The sequence below is a fragment of the Trachymyrmex septentrionalis genome, unplaced genomic scaffold, assembly GCF_001594115.1.
Source record: "Trachymyrmex septentrionalis isolate Tsep2-gDNA-1 unplaced genomic scaffold, Tsep1.0 scaffold31, whole genome shotgun sequence".
NCBI classification, from domain to species: Eukaryota; Metazoa; Arthropoda; class Insecta; order Hymenoptera; family Formicidae; genus Trachymyrmex; species Trachymyrmex septentrionalis.
Window position 1 is genome coordinate 74,655 of NW_017305474.1, and position 18,424 is coordinate 93,078.

Genomic DNA, 18,424 nt, shown 5'->3' on the forward strand with positions numbered 1-18,424 from the left:
CTTTTATCGGATTTTAAAACGCGGCTAAACTACTGAAATAATCACAAATAAATTTTGATGCGCAATAAAAAGCATCTATTAAAAAAATCTTAACATGCTAGAAATCTGTAAATAAATTTATTTATTGCGAAAAATATTACCGTGGCCGGGAGTCGAACTCGAATCTCTAATATTTCGTGCGAATATCTTAAGACTTTAAACTATCGAGTCTTTGGTGTATATATATCTAAAGATTGGTAGTGTCTCGGTGCTAAGTTACGCGCAGCGACACTGCCGTGGCTACTTTACGCGAGCCGAGCCGGCGAGTTACACCAGATCGAGATTATTGGATTTCAATATATATATATACAATAAATGTAATAAAAATGCAATAAAAATATTCTATGTTATACCTTTATTTCTGATAATATAAAAAAATGTATTGCTGTTTCCTCTGCCTTGCAAAATTTATATTAAACTCAACATATTTGTCGTGCATCAAACATTTCAATATTTAAACTTTTATGTGACTGTAAAAAGATGGAATATATTCAAGCACAAATATTATATAAAAAATTAATGCAAAAATTTAATACTTCGACGGTATTTAACAACAATTGTGGAAGTATATTTCTTAAATAAAATCAAAATTTATAATTTGTTAATTAACAAGGGAACTACACAAAGTGATAAATTCTGATTTTAATAAAACTTTGTATACAATAGAAGAAACAATTAAAAGAAATTGTTACTGTTAATGTAATTAAAAATATTATTGATCATTACGTAAATGAATATAGAGGTAATTTTGTTATAAAGCTTTAGTATAAAAAAATTTTTTGATATCTCGAATAGTTTTCGAGACATAATGGAAAAACTGAAAATTGCTTTATACATGAGGGGTGATTTTCAACCCGTTTTTCCGCCGCAACGGACATTTTCTAAATTTATCTTTTTATGTACATACGATATTATTCTATATGTATGTACCAAACATTTAATGATCAGATACGCAAACTTTTGAAGCAGTTGCAATATCAAATTGTACATTAAACTCATTAGAAGATGGCATAGGCATTACTTCAAAATTCTCATAGCACAATAAAATGTCCATTCATGACAATGCACTGCATGACTTCGTAAAGTGATCATGCTGATGCACTATAAGTGTGCGGCAGGAAGCATTGAATTGAAAAAGCAGGACAATTGCAGATTGCAATCGAAGACATCGCTTTTCCGTAAATTGTTGTAACTGAGTATTATAATTAACTATATGTTAGTTATCTCTCTCTATGCGGAAAATGGAAACAAGTTTGCAAAATTAAATATTTGGTATATTTTCAAACATTTCATTATATAGTTATGTTTGAATTTTAAAATACACATGAAAAATATGTGTAAAGTATGACTTGTCAAAATATATATTTAATTGGATATTATTGCATTTAAAATTGTGTTAAAATCATAAATAATATAAATATTTATTATTAGCGCATATTATAATATTTTTATAATATACAATTAATAATATATTTATATTATTCATAATTTTTAAACAATTTTTAAATGTCATCTCCGTTTTTTACACATAAATGTTAAATTTTTCTTTTCGAAGTATGGACCATCTGCTGAGAGTTCTGCGAAACGCTCTCTCATTCTAAATCAAATTAATATATATATATATATTGTAGTATACATCAATAACTTAGTGAGTTCTTTTTTGTTACTTCGTTGAATAATTTAGTCAATCACTTACTTAGACTAAATTTTTTAATTCTTTTCATTATATCAAATTATTCATCTGACTTAATTTTTACTTGTTTTGATTCGATTATAGTTCATATAACTAAAATTGTGCAACTATGAAACTGAAGTCGTTTCACCCGTTTGCCCAGAGAATGCTCTCTTCCCCAGAGATTTTTTTATAGTATAAAATGAAGAAAACTCTTAATGTCACTTCCACGAATCCTTACACTCCTCGTGACACGCGATGTTTTCTCAAACATCGGATAATAAAAACCTTCGACGAACCATTACATCGACATACACCCCTCTCAGGGCACTTTTATGATATTAAATCGTTCACCAAACTCTTCTAAAGATCGGCGCAAGCGCATCGTCATATTCTGGCACGATGAGTTGTCCATCCGTGGCAGTGCACCATATGCTTTTGTGCAGCGATCATGTCAAATTTCAAATGCGCGACAGAGAGCGACAGATCAAAAAAACATAACGATTACAGTTTACAATTTAATCGATGGTTTCTCAAACCAATCGGTGCGTGGCCACGAACAGATAAGCCGAGCCTAGTGTGGAAAATCTTGATATTACTACAAATTTTCATTTGTTCGAGCATAGTAGCATCCAACATGATACCGTGTTTATTATATGTGTTATTTGAGAAAGACAACATTAAACTAAAACTGAGTGCAATTGCACCATTACTTCATAGAGTTATGGGCTCGGTACATTACTGGGTGCTGCTTAAGCGCAGTGGTGATATTAGAAATTTAATACGACACATGGAAACAGATTGGTGTCTCGTACAAGGATTCGATGATCGTGAAATAATGCTGCAACAAGCTAAGTTCGGTCGTTTCGTTGCCATAATTTGTGGAATAATCATGCATGGAGGAACGATCCTGTTTAGCTTGGCAAGGGCAATGAAAACTGTAACTATCGTTGTCGACAACGAGACTTTTACAACGCATCCGATGACGTGTCCGATTTACAACAAGATTATCGATACGAGATTTAGCCCTGTAAATGAAATCGCGTTGATTCTGCAAAACCTAGCAATGTTAATAGTGAGTTCCTCTACTGTCGGTGCTTGCAGTCTAGCTGCTGTCTTCGCAATACATGCTTGTGGTCAGTTAAATGTGTTGTATGAGTGGCTACATGAATTAGTTAAAAACCACGAAAAGAGAAATGATAAAGCTAAACAAAAACTAGCTGCTATCGTGGAACATCATTTGAGAATATTGAGGTATTTCATAAGCAGGCATTCATTTAAAAAGTGCATATTCTACAGTGTATATAAATTATATTAAATTTCTATATAAATTAATAATTAATTATTTATATAAATAGATATTTCGTTAAAATTAGGATAAAATTATTTTCTTTTTCTTATAGATTACTAAAGACAGTCTGTTGTCAATTGTGTTTATAAAAGCATAAGTTCAGTGTGTCGATGACTTATTTATTTAAAAAAATTTACTATGTTACGTACATTTACACGTTTCAGTTTTATATCACAAGTGGAAAGTATTATGCATAAAGTTTCTCTTGTGGAATTAACGGGATGCACGATGGTCATGTGCTTGCTTGGATATTATACAATTATGGTACGCTAAAAATGTAAGAAAATCTTATTAAATCTATCTCAAAATATGATCTATTCACAAGAAAGCAGACATTGTAATCCTATTGTAAAATATGTATAAAACCGATAAATCATATGATAAATCCATTTTAATTTTTATACACTAAAAAATATTTTTTTATGTGTTAAAACCGATCATTTTTAAAACTATTGTGTTGAATGTTTGACATACTCATATGTTAATTTAACATAATATAATAGTGTTATTTAGATATTTTTTTTTGGGTTATTTTATATTCAACATTTCTAAATATTAAAGAATTTACCAATCGAAAATTTATAGTAAAATAATTTACCAATGGAAAAACATATAACATAAAACTAATGTTTTTAGTTATGAGTATAAATTCTAAGATAAATAAATAAAAAGTACGTTAATTATATATACATGTAATATAAATATTAATTTTACTTACAAAATATAATACTTTCATAACAATCCTATTATGTCTAAAGGTTTTATTTGTGTTAATTTCTTATATAATATTTGCATTACTTCTTAACATATATCATCTTATGTTACAATTACACAAAAAGTTCAAATTTATCGTTAGACACGTGAAATAATGAAAAATTATTTAATAAAATAATCGGTTGGGACTCAAAACCGACTTTATTAACCATTCTCCTTTAAATTTTGTAACTACGTAGGCATGGGAAACGCTTGATACCGCAAAAATAACATCTTACTTTATTGTATATTTATCGATGGGTTTCAATATTTTTATATTTTGCTACATCGGAGGAATTGTCACTGAACAGGTAATACGTCGAGGATAAAAATATATCAAAACAAAAATTTATGTTTTAACATTTTTTAATATGTTAGTTAGTATTTTAAGAAAAGAATAAAATACAACACTTCCATATTAATAAAAAAATTTTTAATAAATTATAATTTTTTAAATAAAATTATCTCATTTTTTAGAAATTTGAATATTTCTTTTTTCTTTAACATTACGTTAATCCAAATTATTTTTACCCACACAAAATTTTACATCAAATTAGTGCAAACTTGTCGGAGAAATGGCATATATGACTGATTGGTATAATCTACATCACACAACTGCACGTAGTCTCATTCTGATTATTGCTCGATCAAATAACGTAATTAAGATCACTGCAGGAAAGTTATTCCGTTTATCTATCGCAACTTTTGGTGATGTAAGTAATGTATATCGTTCCTTTCATTGGTTATTAAAAAATTAATAAATTGTATCTTCTTTGTATTTTATTAATAACAAAATATCATCTCATAAGAATTACATTGCTTAATTAAATTATTCATTACATATTCGTATATTTAATTTGAAAGTTTAATAAATTCAAATCTAAATTAGTAAAAACTTGTAGAGTATGATATACATTATTCTTTCTTTCTACTGAAACAAGTATATTATTGTTCCAGGTAATTAAAACTTCCATGGCGTATTTAAATTTTTTGCGAACAATGACGTAAAAAATGATTATGTGTGAAATATAAGTTAAAATACATACAAATATTATATATATTTTATACAGAACAAATTACTGTATTTTGAAAAAAAGATTAATCCCTTGTTGCACAAATTAAAAATTAAAAATAAATAACCCTAAAAACATTACTACAAAGATTTTCAAGAAACGTTTATGATCATATTCCATCCAGCATAAAAATTTTGTAAAAAAAAAATTTCAATTTTGGCTGGATTTATACTTACAACTTATTGTTAAAGTAAAATAATTATTTCTTCATGTTACTCATGTACATACTCATTATGTTTTATAAACATAATGATATCCAATACTTTACACAAACAATTATATAACATGTAAAATAAAGAAATATTATAAAATAATAGACGTTCCATAAACTGCATAAGGCACTATGCAACAAAGGTTAATAAAAATCAATAATTATATCAAAATCGACTTATTAATATACTTTACTAAAAGATACATATTACATTATATTTTATGTCTTTTTTTATACTTGTTATAGTAAGTCAAACTTCCAAACTTTCTTTTCTGAACTACAAAATCTGTAATACTAATCCTTCACAATTCCATAATTAATAAAAGTTTGAAGTTTTTTTACGCTCAATTTATAATAGAACCTCGTATCAATCATATACATGGTAAGTGCCAAGTAATTAAAACTTTCGCACTTCAATAAATCCATGAATGTAGTCGATGATAATCAATAATGTTAACAATTTTATGATTATATATACAATCACAACTCAGTATACTTTAAATCAAGATTTTATAAATATAATTATGTCAGAATGGTATTGAATTCTTGATATTATTCAAAAATTTATGCACAACATATATTTCTCACTTTTATATATAATATAATACATACAATATTTTTTACATTTTAAGGTATATTTTAATTTTTATCGTCATTCAGTTAATTTATCATATTAATTTCAATACGAGAATATGATTAAAATACAGTACGGAAAAATCTTATCTAAGATAAATCACTTTCAACTTCTCACAAATCTATACTTTACACTCTTTATGCCACGCGATGGTCTTTCAGACATCTGACAATAGAAACTGTAGACGAACAATTATATTGATTGAATATACACTCCTCTCAGAGTAATTTTATGATATTAGACCGATCACCAAACTCTGCTGAAGATTGACGCAGACGCTCCATCATATTCCGGTACGATGAATTGTCCATCTGTGCCAGTACACTGTGTGCTTTCATGCAGTGATCATGTCAAATTCTAAATGCGCGTCAGGAAGCGAAGTATTGGAAAAACATATCGATTACAGTTTACAATTTAATCAATGGATTCTCAAGCCAATCGGAGCTTGGCCACAAATAAATGCATCGAGTTCAGTGTACAAAATTATAATATTACTACAAATTTTCATTTGTTTAAGTAATAATAGCAGTCCCAACAATACCATGTTTATTACATGTGTTATTTGAGGCAAAGAATATCCAGCAAAAACTAAATCCCATGTTGCCACTAATCAACAGATTTATGAGCTCGACGCATTACTGGGTGTTGCTCAAGCGTAGAAATGATATTCAAAAATTAATACGACATATGGAGACAGACTGGAGCCTCATGCAAAGAATCGATGAACGTGAAGTGATGCTACAGCATGCCAAATATAGCCGTTTCATCACCATAATCTGTGAGATAATGTTGCAGGGTGGTTGCTTATTGTTCAGCTTCGTGCAATCTATAAGATCTGTAACCATCACCATCGACAATGAAACATTTACAACACATACAATATCGTGTCCAATTTATAGCAAAATCATCGATATAAGATGACCCTATGAATGAAATTGCATTAATCCTGCAAAACATGATAGTAATACTAGTAAGTTTCTGTACTGCCGGTGGTTGCAGTTTGGCTGCTGTTTTCGTGATACATGCTTATGGTCAGTTGAACGTACGTGCTGTACGTGTGGCTACATAAACTAGTTCAAAATCAGGCGAAGGAAAATGATAAAACTAAACAAAAACTAACTGCTATCGTAGAACATCAGCTGAGAATATTAAGGTATTTCACAAGTAGGCATTCGTTAAAAAAATTCATTCCTTTTGTGCCTTATAATACATTTCTAAATAATTATATAAATTAATAACTAATCAATTTAAAAATAAATATTTCCGTTAAAATTTATTTTCTTTTTCTTATAGATTATTAAAACGAAATTTGTTGTCAATTGAAAAATTGACAATGTTCATAAAAAATATAAGTTCAATATACCGATGACTATTTATAAAAAAATTTTCCTGTGTTACATACATTTAAATGTTTCAGTTTTATATCACAAGTAAAAAGCATTACACATAGAGCTGCTTTTGTGCAATTAACAGGATGCACGGTAATCATGTCCTTGCTTGGATATTACACTGTTATGGTACGCTATAGATGAGAAAATGCAAATTTTTTATTTTATACAAATAAATGTCACTTATTTATGGAAAGTCAAATATCGTTACTCTGTTATAAAATGTGTATTAAAAACAACAAATTATATAGTAAAAATAAGCTCATATTTTAAATTTTACAAAGTAAAAAAACATTTTTTTATTCGTGTTAAAGTCGGTTGTTGACAAGGTATTATGTTGAGTTTTTAACATACTCGCGTTAATTTAACATAATATCATTATGTTGTTGAATCATTTTATATTAAATTGATGAACAACAATTATTAGTATTAAAGAAAAACAATTTATAAATAGGTTCTAGATAACATAAATAACATAAAAATAATATAGTTTGAAAATAAAATAAATTCTAAGTTAAATGAATAAAATAAATGTGTTAATTTAAATTACAAATATTAATTTTGTTTAAGAAGTATATTTCTTCAATTTTAAACTATATCAAAGTGTTCTATTTTTTGTGTTAATTTTTTACGTAATATTTGCATTGCTTTCTAACATATTCCATCATGTGTTACATTCACATAAAAATTTGAGTTGATCATTAGCCATGTGAAATACGTTGAATTCAATACAAATTCTTCTGCGTAGGGTTGGGAAACACTTGATACAGGAAAAATAACATCTTCCCTTACAGTGTATTTATCAATGAGTTTCAATATTTTCATATTTTGCTACATCGGGGAGATTGATACAGAACAGGTAAGAAATGTTGAGAATTAAAATATATTAGGACTAAGGAAAATATTGAATTTCGATATTTGTTAATTCGGCCAATATTTAGAGAAAGAAAGTGTGAAATATAATGTTATTACATTAATCGAAAAAAATTTTTAAATATAATTGTTATTTTTAACAATTTTGAGTATTTCTGTTTTTTTCAACATCATGTAATCTAAAAAATTATTAAATCCCTTTTATTACTCATAGAAAATTTTAATCTCATCAACTTATTAGTGCAAATATGTAGGAAAAACGGCATATATGATTGATTGGTATAATCTACATCACAAAACTGCACGTGATCTTGTTTTGATTATTGCCCGGTCAATAACGTAATTAAAATTACTGCAGGAAAGTTAATCCATTTATCTGTTCCAACTTTTGGTGATGTAAATAATGCAAATTTTTCACAGAGATTCGTCTTATTAATAAAATAAAATTAATCAATTTTATTTCCCTTATACTTTATTATAATTGCAAATTAGGATCATCTTATAAGAATTGAATAATTGATTTCAAACTATTCAATTAAATTATCCATTATCTTTCAAACTCATTTGATACATCTAATTATATGTGTGTGATTAAAAATTAATTTTAATATACTTAGGAGGGCAGCTGAATGCGTACCACTCAAAAGTTATTTGTTATTATTTATTTAATACTGATTTGTACGTAAATAAATATTATAAATTGTAGCATGATGTTTTAAATATTTATTATAACATGTTTAACTTTTCATCAATTATAATTATTATATATCTTTTTATAACATATTGCAAAAGATATAATTTAGACAACTGATCATCTAACTAGATAATCTGTATGTTTTTCAAATCATATTTTCTTTGAAAGTATCGAATATAAAATATATGAATAAAAATAATTAAAAATATTAATAAAAAAATCATTAAGTAATACTAATAATTAACTAATAGGTACTTGATTTTAATCATTTTTAAATAAAAAAAATAACTATACAATAATTATTAATAATTATTAATAATTATTAAATAACAATAATAAAAATGCAAAGATATTGAAATAAAAATGATTCGAGTTTATTTTTGCAATCATTATATATATATATATATTCATGTAAATTATTAATTTTATTATTTTCAATTATCAGTTTTACTTTGTATGTGATAATATAATTTAGGAAACGTAATAGATTTTTTTAAAATACTGATTTAATTGTTATAATTACAAATCTGTACATACAATGAATGTAAAATATTTTACATTATAAATACTTTTTTTATTAAACAATATAAAAATTCTATTGCTGTTTTCTAGTCTACGCAGTTGGAAAATTTCTGTTAAATTTAACATATTTCACGTACATCAATGAGCCATCCTTACTTTTGTCTATAAATATGGAATATGATGAAAGCACAAATATTATGTGAAAAATTAACACAAAAATTTAACTCTTAGACAGTATCTAAAAATAAATAGTAAAAGTATATTTTTTTAATAAAATCAACATTTATAATTTATTAAATTAACACAATAATTTTATTTTAAATCTACATTATTTATTTTTAATTATTGACAATTATTTTTTCAATACAAAAAAGTATTAAATATTAATTTAACATACAATACAATAAAATTGGATGATAAAGATTATTATCAACTGCATAAAATTAATCAAAAATTAATCATTTGTACTTGATTTTTTATTAAATGTTATTAATACTGACAAAATAAGATGTAATCTGTTAGTTTTTTGTCTGTATTATCTATTTCTTTTTTTCATATTTTTGTTACTAAATGTTGTTTATATTAAATAATAATATAAAATATTGTTAAAATACGGAGGATTTAGATCGTTACGCATTTAGCAACTATCCCCTAATATTCATAACTGTTTCGTTAATTGAAAAATTAGAAAATTACATTCTTTTAATGTATTAATTATGATCATCTTATAAGAATTGAACTCTTTAATTGGCTTCATTACGTTTGCATTATGCTTAAAACATCCATAAATTCAATCATATCACATGTATGAAAATTTAATATATCTTATAACATATACAGTTTATTAAATGATGATATTGTTCTTGCATTGTGTAGCATGTTGTTGTTTCAGGTAATTAAAACTTCTATGGTATATTTAAATCTTTTAAGAACAATGACTCTATGAAACATGATAAAAACTGTTAAAATATATGTTAAGAAATATGCAAGATATGCACTATATAGCATAAATTAATATATATTTGTATTTAAAAATACTAATTTTATTCATCGAAATTATACATATATTTATCCTTTTTAACAGTATAAAAAAGCACATCTAATATATAATTAAATAACATAGCAAACATTAAAGCGCGTTTATTTCTACGAATTTATTCATATAGTCCTCGTAACATGCGATATTATTCCAAATGTCTGTACTAAACATTTATTGATCAGACACGCAACCATTCGAAGCAGTTGCATTATTATTCGTCAAACTCTTTCGAAGGTTAGCAAAAGCGTTACTTCACAACTTTGGCACAATCAACTGGCCCATTCGTGACAGTGCTTTACGTGACTTTATCTTTAGTGATCATACCGAACCATAGTGTATGGCAGGAAGCGTTGAATTGAAAAACAGGACAACTACAGTTTGCAATCGACCACCTTGTCTTTTCTTAAATTATTGTAACTGAGTATGTATTAGTCATCTAGAAGATGAAAACATATTGGTAAAATTAAACATTTGATATATTATAAAACATTTCGGTATATAATATGTTTCAGTATTATAATACACATGAAAAGTATTATGCGTAAAGTTTGACTTGCTAAATAAAGTTTAAATGGATATTATTGTAAAACATATTACTAAATTTAAAAAATTTGCTAAAATAGAGAACTATTATACCAATATTTACAATCAGGCCTTATTTTAAGGCTTTCTTAAATTTATCTTTAGATGCTAATAAAATTGGTAATTGTAAAACGCCTAAAGATAAATTTAAGGAAGTCTTAAATACAAAACTTCACTATGAATATGAGCATTAATGTCACTTTCACAATTTTACACTGTTCATAACACGCGATATTCTCTCAGACATCGGATAATAAAAACTCTCGATAAACAATTACATCGACTGAATATATGCCCCTCTCAGGGCACTTTCATAATATTAGGTCGTTCACCAAACTCTGATGAAGATTGGCGCAGGCGCTTTTTCATATTCCGTTACGATGTATTGTCCACCCGTGCCAGTATACCGTGTGCTTTCGTGCAGCGATCATGTCAACTTCCAAATGTACAACAGAATACAACAGATCGAAAAAATACAACGATTACAGTTTACAATTTAGTCGATGGTTTCTCAAGCCAATTGGTGCGTGGCCACAAATAAATGCATCGAGTTTAGTGTGCAAAATCGTGATATTACTACACATTTTTATTTGTTCAAGCATGATAGCATCCAATATGGTGCCATGTTTGTTATATGTATTATTTGAAAAAGTCAATATCAAGCTAAAGTTGAGTGCCGTTGGGCCATTGCTTCATAGAGTTATGGGCTCGGTACATTATTGGGTGCTGCTTAAGCGCAGTGGTGATATTCATAAAGTAATACGACACATGGAGACAGATTGGCGTTTGATACAGAGACTTGATAATCGTAAAGTAATGCTACAACAAGCTAAGTTCGGTCGCTTTGTTGCCATAATTTGCGGTATAATCATGTATGGTGGTACAATTCTGTTCAGTATAGCAAAGGCAATGAAAACCATAACCATTAACGTCGGCAATAAAACTTTTACAACACATCCAATGACGTGTCCGACTTATAGTAAGATCATCGACACGAGATTTAGCCCTGTGAATGAAATCGCGTTGGTTCTACAAAACCTTGCAATATTAGTAGTGAGTTCCTCTACTGTCGGTGCTTGCAGTCTGGCTGCCGTTTTCGCAATACATGCTTGTGGTCAATTGAAAGTACTGAATGCGTGGCTACATGAACTTGTTCAAAATCAAAAGATGGGAAATGGTACAGCTGAACGAAAGCTAGCTGCTATCGTCGAACATCATCTGAGAATATTGAGGTATTTCATATGCAGGCACTCGTATAAAAAATATATATTCTCTAAAACTTTTAAGTATTATTAAAATTAATTATTTAAAAATGAATAAATTCAAAATTGAAAGAAATGAATTTCTTTTTTTTTATAGATTATTAAAAGAGTCTGTTGTTAATTGTGTTCATAAAAAGTATCAGTTGAATGTATCGATTATTTATTTATTTATAAAAAAAAATTGTACTGTTTTATATACATTTATACATTTCAGTTTTATATCACAAGTGGAAAGTATTATGCATAAAGCCGCTCTTGTGGAATTAGCCGGGTGCACCATAGTCATGTGTTTGCTTGGATATTACACTATTACGGTATGCTAGAGATGTAAGAAAATGAAAATTTACACAAGTAAATATCATTTAATCACGAAAAGTCAAATATGGTTATTCTATAATTATAAAATATTCTATAATTATAAAATAAATGTATATAAAAAATTATACATTAAAGTCTCTGTAACTTAATTTTTTCATAGTAAAAAACATTTTGTGTATTAAAATCACATATTGAAGCTTTTGTTTCAAGTATCAATTCAACATAATAAAATTCTTTTTGAATATTTTGTATTAAATTGATATTCGACAATTTTTAGTATTAAAGAAATAATTTATATAAGTGAAGAAATAAAAATAATGCAATAAGTAAAAACATAAAAATAATTTTAGTTTTAAAACGTAAATTCTACTTACTTTATTAAGATAAATGACTGAGTGTATCAATTTAACAAATTATAAATTATATTCTCAAGAAATATATTTCTACAATTTGTTTGTAAAGTTTATTAAAGTGTTTCATTTTTGTGTTAATTTTTTACATAATATTTGCATTATATTCTAATATACTTCATGCTACATCCATACAAAAATCTGAGTAAATAAACACGAGAAATATGTTTATGTTTAATTAAATACAAATTTTTCGATTGCGTAGGCTTGGGAAACACTTGATACAACAAAAATAACATCTTCCCTTATTGTATATTTATCGATGGGTTTTAATATATTTATATTTTGCTACATCGGAGGAATTATCACTGAACAGGTATTATGAGAATTCAAAAACACTCAAAACAAGAAAAATATTAGACTAACATTTTTTAATAATTCAGTAAATATATCAAGAAAAGAATATAATATCATATTTTTACATTAATAAAAAGTAATTAAAAATATTATGTCTCATTTTTAATAAATTTAAATATTTGTCTTCTTTGTATCAATATGTGTTAATCCAAATTATCTCATTCTTTCCACATTACTTACATTACACAAATTTAAATCTTATGTCAATTCAATAGTGCAAAAATGTCGGAGAAATGGCATATATGACTGATTGGTACAATCTACATCATAAAACTGCACGTGGTCTCATTCTGATTATTGCCCGATCGAATAACGTAATTAAGATCACAGCAGGAAAGTTATTCCATTTATCCATTGCAACCTTTGGTGATGTAAGTAATGCAAATATACAGTTTCTTCCTTTGGTTATTTAATTATATATTTCCCTTGTACTTTATTAATTTTAAATTATTATCATCTTATAATAATTGCACTTTCAAAATTAAGATATCCATTATCCTTAAAACATCTATATATTCAATTACGTGAATATGTTTGATTTAAGATATTAAATTTTAAAAATCTAGAAATGTGTGTAATTTATTGAATTTGATATACAATATATTTTCTTTGCTTTCTACATAGAGAAAAATGTCTGGTTGAATTAATTGGAATTCTAAAATGGAAAATGAAACGATCCCGAAATCTACTAGATTTCTAATTTTAAAGTCTAACATCTAAGTTTAGTAGACTTAACCAGAATTCTGGATCGTTCATTTTCCACTAGAATTCCAATTAATTTAACCAAATATTTTTCTCCGTGTACAGAAACAAGTATATACTGTTGTTTCAGGTAATTAAAACTTCAATGGTATATTTAAATTTTTTGAGAACAATGACTATGTAAAAGATAATTATGTGAAATATTATATAAGTTAAGAAATATATAAATTATATATTTTATATAGAATATATAAGAGTATATCCTACAAAAAAATATTTAACTATTTCCTCTGAAATTAAAAATCACTGACCTGAGAAACATCAATATAAATAGATTTTCAGAAATCGCTTATTAACATATTACTTCAAGCAAAAATTTCTTGTTAAAACTCTAATTTTGACTCGACTTGTATTCTTATAATATGTGTTAAAATAAAATAATATTTATGTCGCTCATGTTCTTAAGGGGAAACGTAACGATATCATATATCCTATGTTTTATATATAATTATATAAATATAAGCAATTATGAGATTATATGTAAAACAGGAAAATTCCAAAGAAATATAGGTCTTATATAATATATTATATAGGACATTATGCATGCAAAAACAACTTAATAAATATGATTAATAATTACGTAAAAATCAACATTATAAACCACACATTAACATACTTTCAAAGATATAATACTAATGATTTATAATTTTTCTTATGAATGTTATAATAACACAAACAAGATTTCTAAATCATCCTGCATAAAATATCTACAGAATTTGTGTACTAAAACTCCGCGATTCAGCGATCAATAAAGTTTAAACTTTTACAATTTAGAACCTCGTCGGATCAACTATACATGAGTGTCAACCAACTAAAATTTTTGTTTTAGTCCAAAAGATTGACAACCGTAATAAAAAGATTAACCAATAATGTTAATAATTTTATGATTACATTTACAGTTTAATATACTTTTAATGAAGGTTTAACAAATAAAATTTATTATAACACTAGAATGGTACAGGATTACTGGCCATAAAATAATTCAAAAATTAATGCAATATATTTTTCTGATTTCCATACATGTATATATTTAGAACATTTTCTTTATTTCAAAATATTCTAACTTTTATTATCATTTAATTAATTTGTCTTGAAAATTGATATAGGAAAATACATATAATGATAACATATCAAATAGGAAAATCTGCTACGTTCAAGCATTTTTTTATTGTTGCTTTCACGAATATATACCTTACACTCCTCATGACATGCAATATTTTCTCAGACATCTGATAATAAAAACTATAGATGAACAGTTATATCGATTGAATATACGTCCCTCTCAGAGTAACTTTGTAACGTTAGGCCGATCACCAAACTCTTCTGAAGATTGGCGCAGGCGCTTCTTCATATTCTGGCACAATGAGTTGTCTATTCCTGACAGTATGGGCAGTACACCGTGTGCCTTCGTGCAGTGATCATGTCAAATTTCAAACGTGCGCCAGAAAGCGACATATCAAAAAAACATATCGATTATAGTTTACAAATTAATCGATGGTTTCTAAAACTAATCGGTGCGTGGCCACAAATAAATGCGTCAAGTTCAGTGTACAAAATCATGATATTACTACAAATTTTTGTTTGTTCAAGCGTGATAGCAATCACAACAATACCGTGTTTGTTATATGTGTTATTTGAGGCAGACAATATCAAGCAAAAACTGAACGCCGTGGCACCACTGTTTCACAGAGCTATGGGCTCGGTACATTACTGGGTGCTGCTCAAGCGTAGGCATGACATTGACAAGTTAATACGACATATGGAAGCAGATTGGAATCTCATACAAAAGATTGACGAACGTGAAGTGATGCTGCAACATGCCAAGTTCGGTCGCTTCATTGTCATAATCTGTGCGGTGTTCATGCAGGGCGGTTTATTTCTGTTTAGCTTAGGGAGATCGATGAAAACTACAACCATCATCGTTGGCAACGAGACTTTCAAGACGCATCCAACAAGTTGTCCAATTTACAGCAAGATCATTGATACGAGATTCAGCCCTGTGAATGAAATTGCATTAATTCTGCAAAATGTAACAATGTTCGTAGCGAGTTTCTCTACTGTTGGTGCTTGCAGTTTGGCTGCTGTCTTCGCGAAACATGCTTGTGGTCAACTGAATGTGCTGTATGTATGGCTACATGAACTTGTTGAAAATCAGAAGAGACAAGATATAAATAAAAAATTAGCCGCAATCGTAGAACATCATCTAAGAACATTGAGGTATTTTATACACTATTAAAAAATATACAAAGCTTATATCTCAGAATTTTCAAATCTTATAACAATTTAATCGTTAATTAATCATTTGAAATAATTATTTTTTGTTAGAACAAAGATAAATTCATTTTCTTTTTCTAAATCACTAAAAGAGAATCTTGTCATATCTCCATGAAAAGCATCAATTCATTATATACATAACTTATTTACGAAAAATAAAAGTTCTATTACATTTATACGTTTCAGTTTTATATCACGTGTGGAAAGTATTATGCACAAAGCTTCTCTTGCAGAATTAATGGGATGCACGATAATCTTGTGTTTAATGGGATATTACACTATTATGGTAGGCTAATTATCATAAAAATTTAAAAATCTTATAAAATACACTTAAATGTTATTCATTTATGAAACGCAAATATATTGTTATTCTATTACAAGATATGTACTGAAATCATATAAAATATGACAAAAATAAGATTATTTTAACTTTTAGGCTTGGGAAACGTTCGATACTGCCAAAATAACATCTTACGTCGTTATATATTTATCGATGGGTTTTAATATTTTTATATTTTGCTACATCGGAGAGATTATTACAGAACAGGTCGAGAACAGAAAGATATTGAAACCAAGAAATATCACATTTTAATATTTTTTGGTAATTCAGTCAATGACCGCGTACAATACAATATTTTAATGCAAGTGAAAGTTTTTTTTGCTGAAGTAGGACTACTCTCCTAGATAAAAATATAATTCTATCAGCGCAAAGAAAACTATCAAATTGCAAAATAAACAAATGCGGTCTTTGATTCATGCCTTTAATATTTTAATGGATTTATATTTAAAACGTATTAGAGTAAGAATTTATATAATAATGAATAATCACTGAGCATTTACTGAGCTGTTTTGTCTGCTAGACGCAGCCAATAGAAAAGCATATAATAAAATATATTTATAGAAAAAAATAATACAATTAATTAGGGGAAAAGGGGATAAGACAAAGTGGAAAAAATAATCAATTTTTAATATTAGTTATATTACAAGTTAATAACAGTTGACAAGTCGATACTAAATTCATTAAAAGAAGATTCATTAAAATATGAATTTTTCAAAAATCTAATTATTTATTTAACACATATAGTACATTTTACATATGATAATTAAAGCTTTAGTAAATCTGAAAAAAAAATTCTTTTTATGTCATCATAGAAATAAAGAAGGCTCAATAAACCTTAAGATCATCTTACCCCTATTTTCCCCTACCTAACTTTTAATGAAACCAAACATTTCTCTTTAACATCATACTAATTTATACTGTTAAATTCTTTTCATAGAAAATGTAAATCTTCTGTCAATTTGTTAGTGCAAACGTGTTGGGGAAATGGCATATATGACTGACTGGTATAATCTACACCACAAAACTGCACGGGGTTTCATTCTGATTATTGCTCGATCGAATAACGTAATTAAGATCACAGCGGGAAAGTTATTCCATTTATCCATCGCAACTTTTGGTGATGTAAGTAATGCATATATACCATTGCTTCCTTTGATTAATAAAAAATATTTTTTTTTTTATTAATGAAATATACATTTCTTGTAACGCTTTTTAGGCTTTTACAGATATTACTTTCAAAGATACCAGAAAGTTCGTGGATTATCGCCATATTTTTATCCATTGCTAAATAATAGATAAAAACCATAAAAATTGCCAATAATAGATAAAAACACAGCGATAACCTGCAAAACTTTTGGTATCTTTGATACTTTCCTTGTACTTTATTTCAAACTATGATCATTTCATAACAATTGTACTGTCCAATTAAACTATACATTATGTTTAAAACATTCACACATTCTATTATACGTGTGTATTTAAATTTAATGTCAAATTTTAATAAATCTATAAATTTGTAACTTTTGAAATGTAATATATATTATTTTTGCTTTCTGCGGAAACAAGTAGGTATATTGTTATTCCAGGTAATTAAAACTTCCATGGTCTATTTAAATTTTTTGCGAACAATGACTATGTAAAAAGTAGTTACGTGAAATGTAAGTTAAGAAATATATATATTATATATTTTATATAGAACAAATTATTAAAATTACGTAACCTGAAAAAAAGATTAAGCATAAAGTTGAAATTAAAAATCAGTAACCTTAAAGATATTAATACAAAGATTTTAAGGAAACGTTTACAATCATTTTCCTTTCATGACAAAATTCTTATAAAGAATTTCAATTTTGGATATGCTTATATTCTG

At 27.0% G+C, this 18,424-nt stretch overlaps 3 protein-coding genes and 1 pseudogene across 3 annotated transcripts; all 4 read left to right on the forward strand.

Annotated features, from left to right (window-relative positions):
- Window positions 1-2,162: 2,162 nt before the first annotated feature.
- LOC108749688 (odorant receptor 22c-like) lies at window positions 2,163-4,823 on the forward strand. Its single transcript, XM_018488568.1, has 5 exons — window positions 2,163-2,965; window positions 3,227-3,326; window positions 4,016-4,126; window positions 4,373-4,528; window positions 4,773-4,823. The coding sequence occupies exons 1-5, from the start codon at window positions 2,163-2,165 to the stop codon at window positions 4,821-4,823; spliced, it is 1,221 nt and encodes a 406-aa protein (XP_018344070.1).
- Window positions 4,824-6,080: 1,257 nt separating this feature from the next.
- Window positions 6,081-10,169, forward strand: LOC108749686 (annotated as a pseudogene).
- Window positions 10,170-11,260: 1,091 nt separating this feature from the next.
- LOC108749632 (odorant receptor 22c-like) lies at window positions 11,261-14,064 on the forward strand. Its single transcript, XM_018488448.1, has 5 exons — window positions 11,261-12,063; window positions 12,308-12,407; window positions 13,027-13,137; window positions 13,394-13,549; window positions 14,011-14,064. The coding sequence occupies exons 1-5, from the start codon at window positions 11,261-11,263 to the stop codon at window positions 14,062-14,064; spliced, it is 1,224 nt and encodes a 407-aa protein (XP_018343950.1).
- Window positions 14,065-15,360: 1,296 nt separating this feature from the next.
- LOC108749689 (odorant receptor 22c-like) lies at window positions 15,361-18,194 on the forward strand. The gene is made up of 5 exons (XM_018488569.1): window positions 15,361-16,157; window positions 16,401-16,500; window positions 16,651-16,761; window positions 17,521-17,676; window positions 18,141-18,194. Exons 1-5 carry the CDS (start codon window positions 15,361-15,363, stop codon window positions 18,192-18,194), a joined length of 1,218 nt encoding a protein of 405 aa, XP_018344071.1.
- Window positions 18,195-18,424: the final 230 nt, after the last annotated feature.